Source organism: Somniosus microcephalus, unplaced genomic scaffold (genome assembly GCF_052327205.1).
Source record: "Somniosus microcephalus isolate GS21.2 unplaced genomic scaffold, FLI_Smic_1.0 unresolved_chr1, whole genome shotgun sequence".
Classification (NCBI taxonomy): domain Eukaryota; kingdom Metazoa; phylum Chordata; class Chondrichthyes; order Squaliformes; family Somniosidae; genus Somniosus; species Somniosus microcephalus.
Window position 1 is genome coordinate 157,867,497 of NW_028225179.1, and position 20,362 is coordinate 157,887,858.

The following is a 20,362-nucleotide window of genomic DNA, read 5'->3' on the forward strand; positions in this document are numbered from 1 at the left end:
CATCGGGAAATCGCTGAACTGCGGATGGTCGGCACCGCAGTAAACACGGAAACGGAAAGCGGTTTGAATCAGGAAGTGCTGAGGGTGAACATGGCTTCCAGACAGCAGGCCGAGAGTTGGACCGAGGAGACAATTTGTCCCATTTGTCTGGATTTCTTCACCGATCCGGTAACACTGGAGTGTGGACACAACTTCTGCCGCTCCTGTATCACACGGTGCTGGGCGAAGAAGCGGAGAAAAGCCTGCCCGGAATGTAGAGCAGAGTTTTCGGGAAGAAACCTCAGGGTAAATCGGGCCTTAGCGAATCTGGCCGAGAAAGCGCGAAAATTAAAGCTGAATCCGAAAGAGAAGGAAAGTAAACTTCCCTGTGAGGAACATCAGGAAGAACTGAAGCTGTTTTGTGAAACTGACAAGAAATTGATCTGTTACATTTGTAGAGATGCGCGGGAACACAGAGAGCACCGCTTCATGCCCATTAAAGAAGCTGTTGGAATCTACAAGGTAAAAGGGAGCAGATTTGATCACCGGATTATTTTATCACATTTTCATGGTCTAACACTTTTATTCTGTGATTTTTCTCTCCCAATCCCAGGATCAGCTGAAATCTTCCTTAGATTCTCTCACAGAGAAGAAATCGGCGGCTCTAGAAACGGAGCGGCGGCAGAAACAGAAGATTTCCGAAATTAGGGTAAATCTCCCTTTGCTGATTTTCGAAATTTGATGCTTTTTCTTGTTCTTATTGCAGAAAAAATATTTTTCACATTTCATTTGGTAGAAACAGTCGAGCAGTCTGCAGACCCGCATCACATCCGAGTTCGCTAAAATGCACCAGATTCTCAGTGAGAAAGAGCAGCGTTTAATCAGAGATCTCAGGAAACAAGAGGGGAAGATTCTAGAAACAATGGAGAAAAATCTTCGACAGATTCAAGAGAATTTAAATTCTATTCAGGAGAAACTCTCAAAGTTGCAGAAACAGATGGAGCAAAAAGACGAGCTGACATTTCTGAAGGTGAGGATTATATTTCAGTTTAGTTCAGTGAAAGTTCACAGTCACAAGTTGACGGGCGAGAATTTTGACATAAATGCAGCATTTTCCCAATAATTCGTCACTGATTTAAACCGATCGATTGTTTTGTCTATCCGGGGCGGAGCTGCTATTGTCACCGAACTAATCGACCTCTCACAAAATCTACAGGATCCCGGGAATACCTGCAACCTCCCCGGGAATGAGTAGCTGTGATCTTGATGTTTAGTCTGTAATTATTTCTGTGGTGCCTAAGTTTAATAATCTCCTGAAACTCACATTCCAATCCAGTTCCAGTCCCATGTTGTGAGTGTGTGGGTGTGTCTGGTAGGGTGGGTGTGAGAGGCACTGTGTCTGGAGTGACACTGATGTTGATTTCTAGTATCTGATACTCTAATAAGATTTTTCAACTATATCCTGTTTCTATCAGAAGCATTTAATAATTTTTCGTGTAATTTCTGATGGCCTGTTTTCAAATATGCCGCTCATAGAATTACACAGAATTTTACAGCAGAGAGACCGGCCATTCGGCCCATCAGATCAATGTCAGTGTTTATGCTCCACACGAGCCTCCTCCCACCTTACTTCATCTCACCCTATCAATATATCCTTCTGTTCCTTTCTCCCTCATGTACTGATCTCGCTCCCTTTTAAATACATCGGTGCTATTCTCCTCAACTTGTGGTAGCGAGTTCCACATTCTAAACACTCTCTGAGTAAAGAGATTTCTCCTCAATTCTCCTTTGGATTCATTACTGACTCTCTTATATTTATGACCCCTCGCTTTAGACTCCCCACAAGTGGAAACATCTTCTCTACATCTGCCCCATCGAATCCTTTCATAATGTAAAGACCTCGCTCAGGTCACCTCTCAGTCTTCCCTTTTCTAGAGAATAATCTTTCCTGTTCACTCTTTCCTGTTAGTTGTACCCTCGCAGTTCTGGTATCATTCTTGTAAATCTCTTTTATACGTTCTCCTGTGCTTCTATATCCTTTTTGTAATATCCTCTTTCTACCTGTGTGTGGGCAGCAGTGAGAATTGGGAATTATCAGCAGCTTGTAACAATCTGGGTGTAATTTCTGCTGTCCCGATATAGACGCTCAGTCTCTGTCAACTCAGGTTGTGTTTTATTTCTTTCAGGAAGAAACTCATCAGAAGAGGAGGTAGGCCATGCTCTTTACTGAAACTCTGCACAGTTTGGTAAAATAGCTCAGAAAAGTGTTTATGGTCAATTTATAACCAATTGTTTGATATTTGCAGGATTAGTGAGGACGATAATACACTGACATTAGTAGATACCGCCCTGACTATCGAAAAATTCAACGGCCCTTTACTATACGCAGTGTGTATAGAAATGTTGGATGTCATGAACCCAGGTAAAACTCATATAAGTTCCTTTGGCCTGATTTATATCTTATAATTTGATTCGTTATACATAAAAATATCATAGAAAGTATCTTTTAGTACTAAGTAGTTGCAAATGAACACGGTTAAAAGCGGGCCTGGATGGAGTTAGTGTTATTCACGCACCAAATCCATGTTCTAAAAAGCATCGCCTTCAACTGGTCAGTTGAAAATGTCAGCTCCCCTAACATGACCAACACAGGGACCCTCCGATGAACCACAGCCTCCAGAACCCATCGATACTTTGCACACTTCAGCAACAGGAAACACCGCCCTTCCCAGCTGAACCTTTCCTCCTCTACAATACTCATCTCCTGATCCATCTCCACCTTGTGTGTCAAACCATCTTGGTCTGTGACCAAGGTCAGGACAGAAAGCCTGGGAGCGAGGCTTTCTCTGCCTGGTGAGGGGTATAGAGTTAGCTGGTGCTCACTGTGGACCTGGGGAGCAAGCACTGGATTGCTGAAAGTGTCACCAAGGCTTATTCTCTCAATTGCCTTGAATCATTCCACTCGCCCTAGACAATTATGGCTTATACATCCAGGGATAGTTTCAGGGTAGAGGTATGACAATGGTGCATCACATTGAATAACCGCTGGTGTTTTGCCTCCACGTGCGGCCCCGTATGAAGCCTATTTGTTTGCATGGACCAGGCCGGAGATATCTGGAGGTTAAGATATTGGCCAATATTTTCTTGTCCGCATTGAGGAGGGATTTAATTTTCTACGGTGAGCAATGGTGGTGACCTTTCTCTTCATATGTATTAACATGATTGTGGCTAAGTTAAGTGTGTCTGTGTCCTTGTCTCCAGCACATAGTGCGGGGTTTCAGTAGGAGCAGAGTAAGCTCCGTGATTAGGGCCTTGTAAAACTCGGTAGGGGACCCATTAGTTGGTGTGGGACCAGGTCACTATTTTTCCCAGATTGCTCCGGCTGCTTGTTCTAGTGCCCTGTGTCCACTGGAAGCTTGTCCCGTTGGGAGTGAAGAGCACAGTTTAGGTCTCCACTTTGAATTCTCCTGTTATTCGAGATTCTTTAGGATGGAGCGGCCTCCTTCTCCAGGAATGCGTGTCTCAGAGTAATGGGAAGGTTCCTGTTGATTAGTGTGACTATCCTCTGCACTTGGGTCAGTAGAAAGCGGCCAGCATTGGTCCCACCCACTCACTCACAAACTCGGTGTGTTCTGAGGGTGGTGAGGAGGATCTCCTGTAGAAATGGAGCGTCCACCTGTCCTTTTATGTCAGTCAGTTTTGTTTTGTCTGATTATGTGCTGGAGTCTGTTGAGATTCGTGGATATAATTTGATTGATGGACTGTATTCAGGGTGATGTCGGTTTGCTGTCTCCAGGGTGTCTTTTCCTCTTGGGGGTGTCTCTGAATCTGGGGCCTGCCCGATTGTACCAGTTTTGTTTGAGTTCCTGTCCAGGCTGCTGTTCAGACTGATCGAGTTGTGGGCCACAGCTGCTTCATCCTCTTTTTTTCCTCTACTTTTTCCCTTGAATTATTTATTCACTGCCCTTCCTTACCTTTTCCCCTGTGGCAGCTCGTTTCCTCATTCCATCTGTGGGATGTGTTCTTCATCCAGTTAGGTGTTTGTCCCCTAATACGCTGAATATACATTGGCTTTTTACAGAATAATCTGTATTAAGACCCCTTTAAACGAGCTTAAAAACGAGGAAATAATGAGTGAACCGTTTAGTACTTTTCAATCGTATTAAACCACCCAATACATACAGTGACTGAGATTACTGGTACAGACAGATTATACAGTGACAGTGAGATTACTGATACAGACAGATCATATATTGACCGTATGATTCCTGGTAGAGACAGATCATACAGTGACCATGAGATTACTGATACAGACAGATCATACAGTGACCATGAGATTACTGATACAGACAGATCATACAGTGACCATGAGATTACTGATACAGACAGATCATACAGTGACAGTGAGATTACTGATACAGACAGATCATATATTGACCGTATGATTCCTGGTACAGACAGATCACAGATTCTAGAATGGTGCCCGCGATTGGAAAGTTGCAAATGTATCCCCCCTATTAAAGATAGTTGGGAGAAAGAAACCTGGGAATTACAGACGATTTAGCCTGACGTCAGTATGAGGAAAAATGCTGGAATCTATTATAAACGATGTGGTAACAGGGCACTTAGAACATAATAATAGGATTGGGCCGAGTCAACACGGATTTATTGAAGGGAAATCGTGTTTGCCAAATCTGTTAGTGTTTTTTGATGATGTAACTAGCAGAATAGATAAGGGGGAACCAGCGGATGTGGTGTATTTGGAATTAAAAAGGCATTCGATAAGGTGCCTTAAGCAAAATGAGGGCTCAAGGGATTGGAGCTAATATAGTAGCATGGATTGAGGATTGGTTTACTGGACAGAAATCAGAGAGTAGAAATAAATGGTTCATTTTCGTGTTGGCAATCTGTAACTAGTCAGGTACCGCAAGGACCAGTGCTTGGGCCTCAGCTGTTCACAATCTACATCAATGATTTGGATGAGGGGACCAAATGCAATATATCCAAGTTTACTGATGATACAAAGCTGGGTGGGAATGTAAGTTGTGAGGAGGATGCAAGGAGGCTTTAAGTGGATATAGACAAGCTAAGTGAGTGGGCAGCAACATGGCAAATGAAATATAATGTGGACAAATGTGAAGTTATTCACTTTGGTAGGAAAATAGCAAAGCAGCTTATTTTATAAATGGTGAGGGATTGTGAAATGTTGGTGCTCATTGGGACCTGGGTGTCCTTGTACACGGAATCACTAAGGAAGTGGTACTCGGTAAAATAATGGGACTCAAGACGGATAAATCGCCTGGACCTGATGGCTTACATCCAAGGGTCTTGAGGGAAGTGACGGTAGGGATTGTGGATGCATTGGTAATAATCTTCCAAAACTCCCTGGACTCAGCAAAGGTCCCGGCAGACTGGAAAACTGCTAATGTAACACCCTTATTTAAAAAGGGCAGTAGACAGAAGGCTGGAAACTATAGCCTAACATCTGTGGTAGGTAAAATTTTGGAGTCCATTATTAAGGAGACAGTAACAGGACATTTGGATAATCATAGTTTAATAAGACAAACTCAGCATGGTTTTATGAAGGGGAAGTCATGTTTGACAAATTTGCTGGAGTTCTTTGAGGAAGTAACATACAGGGTGGATAAAGGTGAACCAGTGGACGTAGTGTATTTAGACTTCCAAAAGGCATTTGACAAGGTGCCACACAAAAGATTATTGCTTAAGATAAAAAATCACGGGATTGGGGGTAATATTCTGGCATGGATAGAGGATTGGCTATCTAACAGAAGGCAGAGAGTTGGGATAAATGGTTCATTCTCAGACTGGCAATCAGTAACCAGTGGTGTTCCGCAGGGGTCAGTGCTGGGTCCCCAACTCTTTACAATCTATATTAACGATTTGGAGGAGGGGACCGAGTGTAACATCTCAAAGTTTGCAGGTGATACTAAGATGGGAGGGAAAGTAGTGAGAGAGGAGGACATAAAAAACCTGCAAGGGGACATAGACAGGCTAAGTAAGTGGGCAGAGACTTGGCAGATGGAATACAATACTGGAAAGTGTGAGGTTATGCACTTTGGCAGGAAAAATCGTAGAGCAAGTTATTATCTTAATGGCAAGAAACTGGAAAGTACTGAAGTACAAAGGGATCTGGGGGTCCTGGTGCACGAAACTCAAAAGGTTAGTATGCAGGTGCAGCAAGTGATTAAGAAGGCCAATGGAATGTTGGCTTTCATTGCTAGGGGGATAGAATATAAAAATAGGGAGGTATTGCTTCAGTTGTACAAGGTATTGGTGAGACCGCACCTGGAATACTGCATACAGTTTTGGTGTCCATACTTAAGAAAAGACATACTTGCTCTCGAGTCAGTACAAAGAAGGTTCACTCGGTTAATCCCGGGGATGAGGGGATGGACATATGAGGAGAGGTTGAGTAGATTGGGACTCTACTCATTGGAGTTGAGAAGAATGAGAGGCGATCTTATTGAAACATATAAGATTGTGAAGGGGTTGGATCGGGTGGATGCGGGGAGGATGTTCCAGATGATGGGTGAAACTAGAACTAGGGGGCATAGTCTTAGAATAAGGGGCTGCTCTTTCAAAACTGAGATGAGGAGGAACTACTTCACTGAGAGGGTGGTAGGTCCATGGAATATGCTGCCCCAAAAAGCTGTCGAAGCTACATCATTACATAAATTTAAAACAGAAATAGACAGTTTCCTAGAAGAAAAGGGAATTAAGGGTTACGGGGAGCGGGCAGGAATTTGGACATGAGTTTAGGTGCGGATCGGTCATGGCCCTGTGGGTAACGGAGCGGGCCCAGGGGCCGTGTAGCCTGATCCTGCTTCTGTTTCGTGTGTCTAATTCTGTTAGATTCAGGAGATAGTCCTGTCATAGTGGATTGGCGGTTAGGATCAGATCAGCCATGATCTTATTGAATGGTGGAGCAGGCTCGAGGGGCCGATTGGCCAACTCCTGCTCCTATTTCTTATGTTCTTATGTAATCACAGAAAGTTAACATGCAAGTACAGCACGCAATTAGGAAAGCAAATGGTATGTTGGCCTTTATTACAAGAGTATTGGAGTATAAGAGTAAATGGGCTAAAAATTGGGTAGAGGCACCAAAGTGGCGCAAAGTTCGGCTGTGCGCTGGTTTTTGCGCCGCGAACGCCGCAGTAGCGATCGCCTTAAATTCAGTTTCAGTGCCCCAAGAGGGACACGGGGCGCGGCTTGGGGCACGGCTCGAGGCGCTCCGCGTCCCTCTTAGGGCGCTGAAAGTGAATTTCGCAGCGCAACATGCCGCAGCGGCGCGCTGCGGTACTGCAGGCCTCCCTCCCACTGTTAAGGGGGAGGGGCCTACAACAGCGCGAGCCCCGATCGCAGGTGCCGGCAAAAGAGCCCGGCACCAAGGAGAAGTGCCGGGCTCTCGGGAAACAGCTGGCATTGCCGCGGGGGGGTGGGGGAGGGATAAGGAGGCCGGGGACGGAGGTGCTGGCAGGCGGCCGCCGAATAAAACGGCCGCACCACACCTCCACCTTAACTTGTGCCTCTGCCGGCGCAGCAAGGCCCCGGGAACCTGGCGTTGTTTGCGAACGGCGCTGCAGGGGTGTTCGCAAACAAATTTCGCGATCGGGGCGCTAATGGGGCGCTGCGCACACCGATGATGTTATCGGTGGAGGCGCAGCGCTACAGGCTAGCGCCCCCACTGAATATGGCAGCAGGCGCAGACAGTGGCGTTACAGCCACTGACTGCCTTTTTAGGCGCTAAAAGGTGACGCTAGCCACCCAATTTTTAGCCCAATATGTCTTACTGCAATTATATAGGGCTCTAGTAAGACCACATCTGGAGTATTGTGAACAGTTCTGGTCTCCTTACCTAAGGAAAGATGTACTTGCCATAGAGGGAGTGCAACAAAGGTTCACCAGAATGGTTCCTGGGAATGGGGGGATTGTCCTATGAGGAGAGATTGAGTAGACTGGGCCTATATTCTCTAGAGTTTAGAAGAACGAGAAGTGATCTCATTGAAACATACAAAATTCTTACAGGCTTGACAGGGTAGATGCAGGGAGGATATTGCCCCAGGCTGGGGAGTCTTGAACCAGGGGTCACAGTCTCAGAATAAGGAGTCGACCATATGGAACTGAGATGAGGAGAAATTTCTTCACTCAGAGGGCGGTGAAATTTTGGAATTTTCTACCCCAGAGAAATCTAGAGGCTCAGTCGTTGAGTATATTCAAGACAGAGATCGATAGATTTTTGAATATTAGGAGAATCAAGGGATATTGGGAAAGTGCAGGAAAGTGGAGAAGAGGCAGCAGATCAGCATTCATCATATTGAATGGCAGAGCAGGCTCGACTGGCCAATTAGAACATAAGAAATAGGAGCAGGAGTCGGCCAATCAGCCCCTCGAGCCTGCTCCACCATTCAATAAGATCATGGCTGATCTGATCCGAACCTCAAATCTTCTATCACTCTGCATCCACCCGAACCCATGTGATCTCCCGGGAGAGGCGAAAAACCAGATAAAGACCCAATGGCCAATTTGGGAGAAAAAAATCTGGGAAATTCCTCTCCGACCCATCTAGGCGATCGAAATTCTTCCAGGAGATCACTCTGTCCCTATATTTTCTACAGTACTTACCTTCTGTAAAGGCGATCTCCACCCCAGCCAGGAACAGGAATAAAACCATCTCCTGAAATCTAACACAGAATTAGAACACAGTAGGAGCAGAACCAGGCTACACGGCCCCTGGGCCCACTCCACTACCCACAGTGCCATGACCATTCCGAACCTAGACTCATGTCCAATTTCCTGCCCGCTCCCCGTAACCCTTAATTCCCTTTACTTCTAGGAAACTATCTATTTCTGTTTTAAATTTATTTAATGATGTAGCTTCCACAGCTTTCTGGGGCAGCAAATTCCACAAACCTACCACCCTCTGAGTGAAGAAGTTTCTCCTCATCTCAGTTTTGAATGAGCAGCCCCTTATTTTAAGATTATGCCCCCTAGTTCTAGTTTCACCCATCATTGGGAACATCCTCGCCGCATCCACCCGATCAAGCCCCTTCACAATCTTATATGTTTCAATAAGATCGCCTCTCATTCTTCTGAACTCCAATGAGTAGAGTCCCAATCTACTCAACCTCTCCTCATATGACCACCCCCTCATCCCCGGGATTAACCGAGTGAACCTTCTTTGTACTGACTCGAGAGCAAGTATGTCTTTTCTTAAGTATGGACACCAAAACTGTATGCAGTATTCCAGGTGCGGTCTCACCAATACCTTGTACAACTGCAGCAATACCTCCCTGTTTTTATATTCCATCCCCCTAGCAATAAAAGCCAACATTCCATTGGCCTTCTTAATCACTTGCTGCACCTGCATACTAACTTTTTGAGTTTCGTGCACCAGGACCCCCAGATCCCTTTGTACTACAGTACTTTCCAGTTTCTTGCCATTAAGATAATAACTTGCTCTATGATTTTTCCTGCCAAAGTGCATAACCTCACACTTTCCAGTATTGTATTCCATCTGCCAAATCTCTGCCCACTTACTTAGCCTGTCTATGTCCCTTTGCAGGTTTTTTATGTCCTCCTCACTCACTACTTTCCGTCCCATCTTTGTATCATCTGCAAACTTTGATATGTTACACTCGGTCCCCTCCTCCAAATCGTTAATATAGATTGTAAAGAGTTGGGGACCCAGCACTGACCCCTGCGGAACACCACTAGTTACTGATTGCCAGTCTGAGAACGAACCATTTATCCCAACTCTCTGCTTTCTGTTAGAGAGCCAATCCTCCACCCACGCCAGAATATTACCCCCATCCCGTGATTTTTTATCTTGAGCAATAATCTTTTGTGTGGCACCTTGTCAAATGCCTTTTGGAAGTCTAAATACACTACGTCCACTGGTTCCCCTTTATCCACCCTATAAGTTACTTCCTCAAAAAACTCAAGCAAATTTGTCAAACATGACTTCCCCTTCATGAAACCATGCTGAGTTTGTCCTATTAAATTATGTTTATCCAAATGTCCCGTTACTGTCTCCTTAATAATGGACTCTAACATTTTACCAACCACAGATGTTAGGCTAACAGGTCTATAGTTTCCAGCCTTCTGCCTACTACCCTTTTTAAATAAGGGTGTTACATTAGCAGTTTTCCAATCTGCCGGGACCTTTGCTGAGTCCAGTGAGTTTTGGAAAATTATTACCAATGCATCCACAATCCCTACCGCTACTTCCCTCAAGACCCTAGGATGCAAGCCATCAGGTCCAGGGGATTTATCCGCCTTGAGTCCCATTATTTTACCAAGTACCACTTCCTTAGTGATTTTAATCGTATTTAGTTCCTCCCCCCCTAGAGCCCCCTGTTTGTCCAGTGTTGGGATATTCTTAGTGTCCTCTACTGTAAAGACTGATACAAAATAATTGTTCAGTGTTTTTGCCATCTCCATGTTTCCCACCATTAATTTCCCGGTCTCATCCTCTAAGGGACCAACATTTACTTTAGCCACCCTTTTTCTTTTTATATAACTATAGAAACTTGTACTGTCTGTTTTTATATTTTTTGCTAATTTACTTTCATAATCTATCTTCCCTTTCTTAATCAATCTTTTAGTTATTTTTTGCTGTCTTTTAAAGACTTCCCAATCTTCCATCCTCCCACTAGATTTGGCTACCTTATATGCCCTTGTTTTTAGTCGGATACTATCCTTAATTACTTTACTTAGCCACGGATGGCTATCTTTTCTTTTACACCCTTTTTTCCTCAGTGGAATATATTTTTTTTGGAAGTTGTAAAATAACTCCTTAAATGTACACCACTGGTCATGTACCGTCTTACCCTTTAATCTATTTTCCCAGTCCACTCTAATTAATTCCGCTCTCATACCTTCATAGTCTCCTTTATTCAAGCTCAGCACGCTTGTTTGCGATCCAACCTTCTCACTCTCTAATTGAATATGGAACTCAACCATGTTATGGTCACTCATGCCAAGGGGATCCTTTACTAGGACATTTTTAATTAATCCTGTCTCATTACACAGGACCAAATCTAAGGTTGCTTGCCCCCTGGTCGGTTCAGTTACATACTGCTCAAGAAACCCATCCCTAATGCACTCAATGAACTCATCCTCAAGGCTGCTCTGCCCAATTTGATTTGTCCAGTTAATATGATAATTAAAATCCCCCATAATTATAGCTATTCCCTTATTACAAGCCTCAACTATTTCCTGATTAATACTCCGTCCAACAGAGTTGCAACTGTTCGGAGGCCTATAGACTACACCCACTAGTGTTTTTTTCCCCTTATTATTCCTTATCTCCACCCAAACTGTTTCACTATCCTGCTCCTTTGACCCAATATCATTTCTCTGTATTATAGTGATTCCTTCCTTTATTAACATAGCCACCCCACCTCCTCTCCCTTCCTCCCTGTCCTTCCTGATTGTTAAATAACCTGGTATGTTTAATTCCCAGTCATGGTCACCCTGCAGCCATGTTTCTGTAATGGCCACAAGATCATACCCATATGTCATTATTTGTGCCGTTAACTCATTCATTTTGTTACGAATGCTACGTGCATTCAGATAAAGAACTTTCAAATATGTTTTATAACACTTAGTTCCTGTTTTTTCCCTTTTTAGTACTTTACTTTTTACTCCATACCTTCTGTCCCTTCCTGACACATTCTGTTTATTAATTCCCCCACTGCTACCTAAGTCTATGACCTTCTCTGTTGTCATTTCTATTATTTGCTCTCTAGAAACCTCCCCCCCCCATTAATTAGTTTAAAGCCCTCTCTACAGCCCTAGTTATATGATTCGCCAGGACTCTAGTCCCAGCACTGGCCAAGTGGAGTCCGTCCCAACAGAACAGCTCCCTCCTGTCCCAGTACTGGTGCCAGTGTCCCAAGAAGCAAAACCCATTTCTCCCACACCAGTCTTTGAGCCACGCATTTAACTGTTTAATTTTATTTATCCTAGCCAAATTCGCTCGTGGCTCAGGTAATAACCCAGAGATTATTACCCTTGAGGATCTGTTTTTTAATTTGACCCCTAGCTGCTCATACTCCTTTAACAGTACCGTCTTCCTTGTCCTATCTACGTCGTTTGTACCAACATGGACCACGACAACTGGATCCTCCCCCTCCCACTCCAAGTTTCTTTCCAGCCCAGAAGAGATGTCCTTAACCCTGGCACCAGGCAGGCAACACAGCCTTCGGGACTCCCGCTCTTGACTGCAGAGAACCCTATCTATCCCCCTAATGATACTATCCCCTACCACTACAACATTTCTTTTTACTCCCTCCACTTGAATGGCCCCCTGTACCACGGTGCTGTGGCCAGGTTGCTCATCCTCCCTGCAGTCCCCGCTCCCGCCCTCACAGGGAGTAAGAACCTCGATCCTGCTGGACAAGAACAAGGGCTGCGTCTCCTTCAACACTACATCCTGGATCCCTGTACCTTCCTCACTCATAGTCACACCGTCCTGTCCCTGACCACGGACTACATCTGCAGTAATTAACTTCATAGGTGTGACCATCTCCTGAAACATAGAGTCCAGGAACTTCTCCCCCTCCCTGATGTGTCGCAGTGTCTGAAGCTCGGTCTCAAGCTCCATAACATGGAACTTGAGTTCCTCTAGCAGCAAACACTTGTCGCAGATGTAATCACCGTGAGCCTCAATGGGGTTCACCGGCTCCCACATCTCGCAACAGTAACACATCACCTGCTCCATTCTATATAATTAATTAAATTTCTTATTATTAGTTATGAAGACCCTGCCCGGATATATATGATAATATCACACCACTATTCAATAGGACTTACCAACTTAAAGGTATAAAAGAGAAGAGAAGGAAGAAAACCAGCCAACCAGCTGATCACCAACCTCCTCCTTGAATACTGTCTGTGGAGCCTGTTTGGTTGACTCATCTCGCTGCTCCGCCTCCGCAGTGCTGTCTAAGCCTGGGAGTGGGGAACAAAACAGAGCAAAAAACACACCCTCACCTCCCACTTATCCGAACTCTCCCACTTAGCAAAACTCCAACAGCACTCAATGCACAAAGCACTCTGTGCACTGCACTAGCCCCTCCCCTTTTATACCCGGATTCTACTTCCGGTTTAAACTGCCCAAGAGTTTAAAAAACCCTTAAAAAATTGGCCTACTCCTGCTCCTATTTCGTATGCTCTTATGTTCTTAAATTCTTATTATCGTACAGTTGCCGTAAGATTACTGGTGTAGACAGATTATAGTGACCGTGAGATTACTGGTACAGACAGATCATACAGTGACACTGAGATTACTGGTACAGACAGATCATACAGTGACACTGAGATTACTGGTACAGACAGATCATACAGTGACACTGAGATTACTGGTACAGACAGATCATACAGTGACACTGAGATTACTGGTACAGACAGATCATACAGTGACACTGAGATTACTGGTACAGACAGATCATACAGTGACTGTGAGATTACTGGTACAGACAGATCATACAGTGACTGTGAGATTACTGGTACAGACAGATCATACAGTGACCGTGAGATTACTGGTACAGACAGATCATACAGTGACACTGAGATTACTGGTATAGACAGATCATACAGTGACCGTGAGATTACTGGTACAGACAGATCATACAGTGACCGTGAGATTACTGGTACAGACAGATCATACAGTGACACTGAGATTACTGGTACAGACAGATCAAACTGTGACCGTGAGATTACTGGTATAGACAGATTACACAGTGAACATGAGATTACTGGTACAGACAGATCACACAGTGACCGTGAGATTACTGGTACAGACAGATCGTACAGTGACCATGAGATTATTGGTACAGACAGATCATACAGTGACCATGAAATTATTGGTACAGACAGATCATACAGTGACCGTGAGATTACTGGTACAGACAGATCATACAGTGACCATGAGATTATTGGTACAGACAGATCATAAAGTGACCGTGAGATTACTGTTACAGACAGATCATACAGTGACCGTGTGAATACTGGTACAGACAGATCATACAGTGACCATGAGATTATTGGTACTGACAGATCATACAGTGACCGTGAGATTACTGATACAGACAGATCATACAGTGACCATGAGATTACTGGTACATACAGATCACACAGTGATCGTGAGATTACTGGTACATACAGATCATACAGTGACCGTGAGATGACTGGTCTAGGCAGATCACACAGTGACCATGAGATTACTGGCACAGACAGATCGTAAAGTTACTGAGAGTACTGGTGCAGACAGATCATACAGTGACCATGAGATTACCTGTACTGACAGAGCATAGAGTGAACATGAGATTACTGGTACAGACAGATCATACAGTGACCGTGAGATTACTGGTACAGACAGATCATACAGTGACTGTGAGGTTACTGGTACAGACAGATCGTACAGTGACCATGAGATTATTGGTACAGACAGATCATACAGTGACTGAAATTACTGGTACAGACAGATCATACAGTGACCGTGAGATTACTGGTACAGACAGATCTTACAGTGACCATGAGATTACTGGTACAGACAGATCTTACAGTGACCATGAGATTACTGGTACAGACAGATCTTACAGTGACACTGAGATTACTGGTACAGACAGATCATACAGTGACCGTGAGATTACTGGTACAGACAGATCATACAGTGACCATGAGATTACTGGTACAGACAGATCATACAGTGACCGTGAGATTACTGGTACAGACAGATCATACAATGACCATGAGATTACTGGTACAGACAGATCTTACAGTGACCGTAAGATTCCTGATGCAGACAGATCAGATTCTGGAATGGTTCCCGCGATTGGAAAGTAGCAAATGTACCCCCACCATTTAAGGGAGCTGGGAGTGAGAAAACGGGGAATTACAGACCAGTTAGCCTGACGTCATTAGTAGTGAAATTGCTGGAATCTATTATTAACGTGGTGATTACAGGGCACCTAGAAAATAATAATAGGATTGGGCAGAGTCTACACAGATTTATTAAAGGGAAATCTTGTTTGACAAATCGGTTCGAGTTTTTTGATGTTGTAACCAGCAGAATCGATAAGGGGGAACCGGTGGATGTGGTGTATTTGGATTTTCAGAAGGCATTCTATCAGGTGCCACACAAGAGGTTGTTAACCAAAATTAGGCCTCATGGGATTGGGGCTAATATAGTAGCATGGATTGAGGATTGGTTAACGGACAGAAAACAGAGAGTAGGAATAAACGGGTCATTTTCGGGTTAGCAATCTGTAACTAGTCAGGTACCGCAATGATCAGTGCTGGGGCTTCAGCTATTCACAATTGATATTAATGATTTGGATGAGGGGACCAAATGTAATATATCCATGTTTGCGGATGATTCAAAGCTGGGTAGGAATGTAATTTGTGAGGAGAATGCAAGGAGGCTTCAAGTGGATATAGACAGGCTAAGTGAGTGGGCAAGAACATGGCAAATGAAATATAACGTGGACAAATGTGAAGTTATCCACTTTGGTAGGAAAATAGCAAAGTAGAGTATTTTATAAATGGTGAGGGATTGTGAAATGTTGGTGTTCATTGGGACCTGGGTGTCCTTGTACACAAATCACTGAAAATTAACATGCAAGTACAGCACGCAATTAGGAAAGCAAATGGTATGTTGGCCTTTATTACAAGTGTATTGGAGTATAAGAGTAAAGGGCCTAGAAATTCAGTATAGCCACGTTCGGGGCGCTAAAGTCGGGCGGGCGCTAAAGTTTGCGCCACCTTCGCCGATATTCAGTTGCATCGCCCCAAGAGGTTGCTGCTGCGCTAAAACAGGCGATGCACGACTATCATTAGGCGCTAAGCCGGCGGTCCGGAGCGATACCCCCGAGGCCGGGCGCAGCGCAGGTGCGGCGAGTTGCTGATTGACGGCAGACACTCTGGCGCCGGTCAGCTCTTAAAGGGGGAGGGTGGATTTGTTTGCCTGCCACGCCCTGCACACTGCAGCCCTCAAGCTAGGCCTGACCACTTCTGCTTCATCTCTACAACGCCCAGGGCTATGGAGAAGGCCAGGGAGAGAGCGCAGCACTTCAGCGAGGGTGACCTGAGGGTGCTGGTTGGCGGAGTGGAGCGCAGGCGCCATGTTCTGTTCCCAGAAGGTGGCAGGAGGCCGCTGCCCAGCGCCTACCGGAATGCCTGGAGGGAGGTCTCAAACAGGGTGACTTCCAACAGCGTGGTTGCCAGGACTCCTGTGCAATGCCGGAAAAAGTTCAACGACCTCACTCGGGTTGTCAGGGTGAGTACCCTTTCCAGTGTCCTCCTCATCCCTGCATGTGCACCTCAGTTTATGGGCAAAGGGACCTGAAAGCCCTAATGGCCAGCCCTCATCCAGCAGCTATGGGACTGTCATGAAAATCACTTGCACATTCAGCACTTTACACACTGTACAAGCTATTCGACCATGGGAGGCAGTGCAGACAAGATCAGGGCTTCACACTGTACAAGCTATTCGACCATGGGAGGCAGTGCAGACAAGATCAGGGCTTCACACTGTACAAGCTATTCGACCATGGGAGGCAGTGCAGACAAGATCGGGGCTTCACACTGTACAAGCTATTCGACCATGGGAGGCAGTGCAGACAAGATCGGGGCTTCACACTGTACAAGCTATTCGATCATGGGAGGCAGTGCAGACAAGATCACGGCTTCACACTGTACTTAGAGGCCGTCCTTTCTCTTGCAGGCCAAGGTGGCGCACAACCGTAGGAAGCTATGTGAGACCGGGGGAGGCCGTCCTGACGTCAAAGAGCTCTCCGACCTCGACCAGCGTGTGGAGCGCATTATGGCAGGCCGGCTGATTGGCCCCATCGCCAGTGGAGATGCCGACCCTGTTCTGGGCACCAATGGTAAGGGCATCACCTTTTTGACCTCTCTCTTTCCACTTGCGCCTCAGATCAGCATCCTTTGCCACTGTCCGACCAATGCAGTGCATGGCAGCACTCATGCCTCCCTCGCTGCCACCCTGTCCTTACTCTAAAGCTACTCTTGTGCCTCCCTGCTTTCAGATGGTGAATCGCCAGGTGAGGAGGCGGGCCCTCAAGCTGCCACTGTCAGTGATTCAGAATTCGAGGAGGAGGAAGAGCAAGCCGGCCCATCAGTGCCATCCTCAGCCGCGCCAGCCCATGGCGATGAAGGGGACACGTCTTCCCTGGAGGGGAGCCGGGGGGAAGGGTCGGAGGAGAGTGAAGCTCCGGGGCCCAGCGGCCTGCAGCAACGCGGGAGGGGTGCGGAAGCTCGGCGGACTTCTCCCCAGAGGGTGAGTGCGGTCTCCAGTCCTGCGACGGTGAGCGCAGAGGAGGTGCGGCTCCTGGAGGAAATGGCCGTCCAGGCGGAGCGCAGGCACCTTGAGCTCATGGCTGCAGTGGCAAGGATGCCTGACTCCATTGAGTCTCTGTCAAGGAGTGTGCAGGAATTCAGTGCAGCACAGGCCAGGAGTCTGGAACAATTCAGTGCAGCACAGGCCAGGAGTCTGCAGGACTTCGCAGCAGCACAGGCGGCTTCTAGCCAAGTGCTCAGTCGTGCCGTTCATTCACTGGCTGGTGTCATGCGGACACAGACCAGGACCACACGGGCACTAACTGCTGCCACCCTCGCTGGATCGGCCAGGCATCGCAAGGGCACTCGCCGCGCAGCAGCAGCCCAGCAGTCTGTTCTTCAGCTGTTTGCTGCGCATGCTGCAGTGCTGGCCCATGCGAGTGCCAATGTCTCAGGCGACCAGGGAGTACCTGCGATCTGTCAGGTTGGCACCATTCCTGCAGCCGACACTGCCACTCCGCCATTGCAGCTGCCACCAGCCGCTGGACAGACTGCTGCCGCCCAAGCAGAGTTGGAGCAGTCAGAAGCCGGCCCCTCCACGGCCAGAGCTGGTGCAGGCCGACCCCCAAGGGCATCTGCCGTCTCGCCATCTGACCCTCAGCAGCCTTCCCCCAGCCTTGCTGCAGCCACTGGGGTCCCATTGAGGAGGAGCTGCAGGGCGGGCAGGGGCCAGTCACGGATGCGAAAGGCATCGCCCTCGCAGGGCAAAAAGTAGAAGGTCTGACCAAATGCTTTGTGTTTGTTGAAAGGCCGAGACTGGTGTAGTTGTGTTTTGTAAGGCCGAGACTGGTGTCTTTTTTTTGTAAGGCCGAGACTGTTCGTTTTGTGTTTTTGGAGGGGGCTTCTCTCCATGAGTTTGTAATGTGGGAAGGGCAGAGGTTTCCAAGAAATAAATGTTCTTAAATCGCACTGTCCATGCTTTTTTTTGCAAGTCCTGGTTGCCCTGCTCGGCTGAGGGCTTGTGGAGCAGCTACATTCATCTGGTGACATTGGCACAAGCCATTCCCTGAGAGGGGGCCTAGAACCGACGTTCAATAAGCCGCCGACGGGCGGCCCTTGCACTTTCTGCCTCCCTCCTGTGCTGGTCCTCCTCCTCCTCCGGTGGTCCTCCAATCTCTGGTGGCAGTGGCTGAGTCCTGCGGATAGCCAGGTTGTGCAGCATGCAGCACACGACCACGAAATGGGAGACTCGCTCCGGCGAATATTGTAGGGCTCCACTGGAATGATCCAGACAGCGGAACCGTTGCTTCAGGACGCCGATTGTTTGCTCAATGATGTTCCTGGTTGCTTGATGGCTCTCGTTGTATCCCTCTTCAGCAGGGGTGCTGGGCGCACGGAGCGGGGTCATCAGCCAGGTACACAAAGGATGGCCTTTGTCCCCAAGAAGCCATCCTCGTGGGTGAGGCTGGGCCTGGAACATGTTTGCCACAGAAGTCTGGCGCAGGATGAAGGCATCGTGGCTGCTGCCTGGAAAGCGGGCATTGACAGCTAGGATGAGCTGCCTGTGGTCACACACCAGCTGAACGTTGAGCGAATGGTAGCCATTCCGGTTGCAGTAATCTCGGCATTCTCCAGAGGTGCCCGCAAAGCCACATGCGTGCAGTCAATGGCGCCCTGCACCATGGGGAAGCCCGCGAATGCTGCAAAGCCCATTGCACGCTGTTGCTGCTTGGCAAGGGCCATGGAGAAGGAGATGAACTGACATCTCCTTCTGAAAAGGGCATTGGTCACCTGGCGGATGCAGCAAAGCACGGCGAACTGGGAGATGTTGGAAATGTCCCCAGTAGCGGATTGGAAGGAGCCGGTGGCATAGAAGTTGAGAGCCACCGTCACCTTCACTGCCACCGACAGACGTCCTGCTCCTCAGATGTGGCTGCAGATCACCGCCAAGCAGGTGGCAGATCTCGGTGACCACCGGCCTTCGGAATCGCAGCCTCCGAACACACTGCTCGTCAGACATGTTCAGATAGGAGAACTGCTGGTGGTATACCCTGGGTGGGTAAGGCCTCCTTTGCCGACACCTGTTGCCCCCTCTCCGTCTGGCCAGGACTGCCACTCTCTCACGGCGTCTGTGAGCCCTTTGGATGCAATGGAGAAGGCCAACGTTTGCACCCATTGCAGCCCCCATTATATGTTTGCAAACAATGATATGACACTGAAGGCAAAGACAAGTGGAAAGCTGTGGCCTGAAGCCACAAGTACCTGTCCGAGTGTTGAGCCAAAGCAGAAAGCTCTCTACCTTTGTCTCTCTGCAAAGATCCGTCTCTCAAAAAGGAGTGCTGCGAAATGGCAGCCTTTTCTACTGCAGGAGGAGTGCCCTTTAATTTGCGCCCCCCGCGCCCCGCATCGACTGAGAACCGTTCCCCTCTACCAGTCGCTAGAGGCGCCAGGCGCACAATAGGGCGTCGCCACTGAATTTCCGGTTTGGGGCGCACAAAGGGCGTTGCACGAGGAAATGACGTCAGGATCTGCGCGCGCAGCTGAGCACGCGCAAAGACTTTGCGCCGCCGCTAAATCTTGAGTGAAGTTGGGGAGAGGCGCAGGTCGCGCTGCGCCCGGCCGCTAGCCGCCTAGCGCCCAACATCTCCTCCTAAGGCGCTACCGGCTGGCGCAAGCAACTGAATTTCTAGGCCAAGATGTCTTACTGCAATTATATAGGGCTCTAGTAAGACCACACCTGGAGTATTGTGAACAGTTCTGGTCTCCTTACCTAAGGAAGGTTTTACATGTCATAGAGCGAGTGCAACGAAGGTTCACCAGACTGGTTCCTGGGATGGGGGGATTGTCCTATGAGGAGAGGTTGAGTAGACTGGGCCTATATTCTCTAGAGTTTAGAAGAATGAGAAGTGATCTCATTGAAACATACAAAATTCTTGCAGGGCTTGACAGGGTAGATGCAGGGAGGATATTTCCCGTGGCTGGCGAGTCTAGAACGAGAGGTCACAGTCTCAGAATAAGGAGTGGGCCATTTCGGACTGAGATGAGGAGAAATTTGTTCACT

At 47.2% G+C, this 20,362-nt stretch overlaps 1 protein-coding gene across 1 annotated transcript in view; it reads left to right on the forward strand.

Annotated features, from left to right (window-relative positions):
• The window catches only part of LOC147096348 (zinc-binding protein A33-like), a 44,348-nt gene continuing 23,986 nt past the window's right edge, over window positions 1-20,362 (forward strand). The window contains exons 1-5 of the mRNA XM_085975151.1: window positions 1-501; window positions 593-688; window positions 776-1,009; window positions 2,166-2,188; window positions 2,286-2,401. Of these exons, the coding sequence (XP_085831277.1) occupies window positions 25-501; window positions 593-688; window positions 776-1,009; window positions 2,166-2,188; window positions 2,286-2,401 (946 nt within the window). The 5' untranslated portion in view covers window positions 1-24. The remainder of the gene's footprint in view (window positions 502-592; window positions 689-775; window positions 1,010-2,165; window positions 2,189-2,285; window positions 2,402-20,362) is intronic.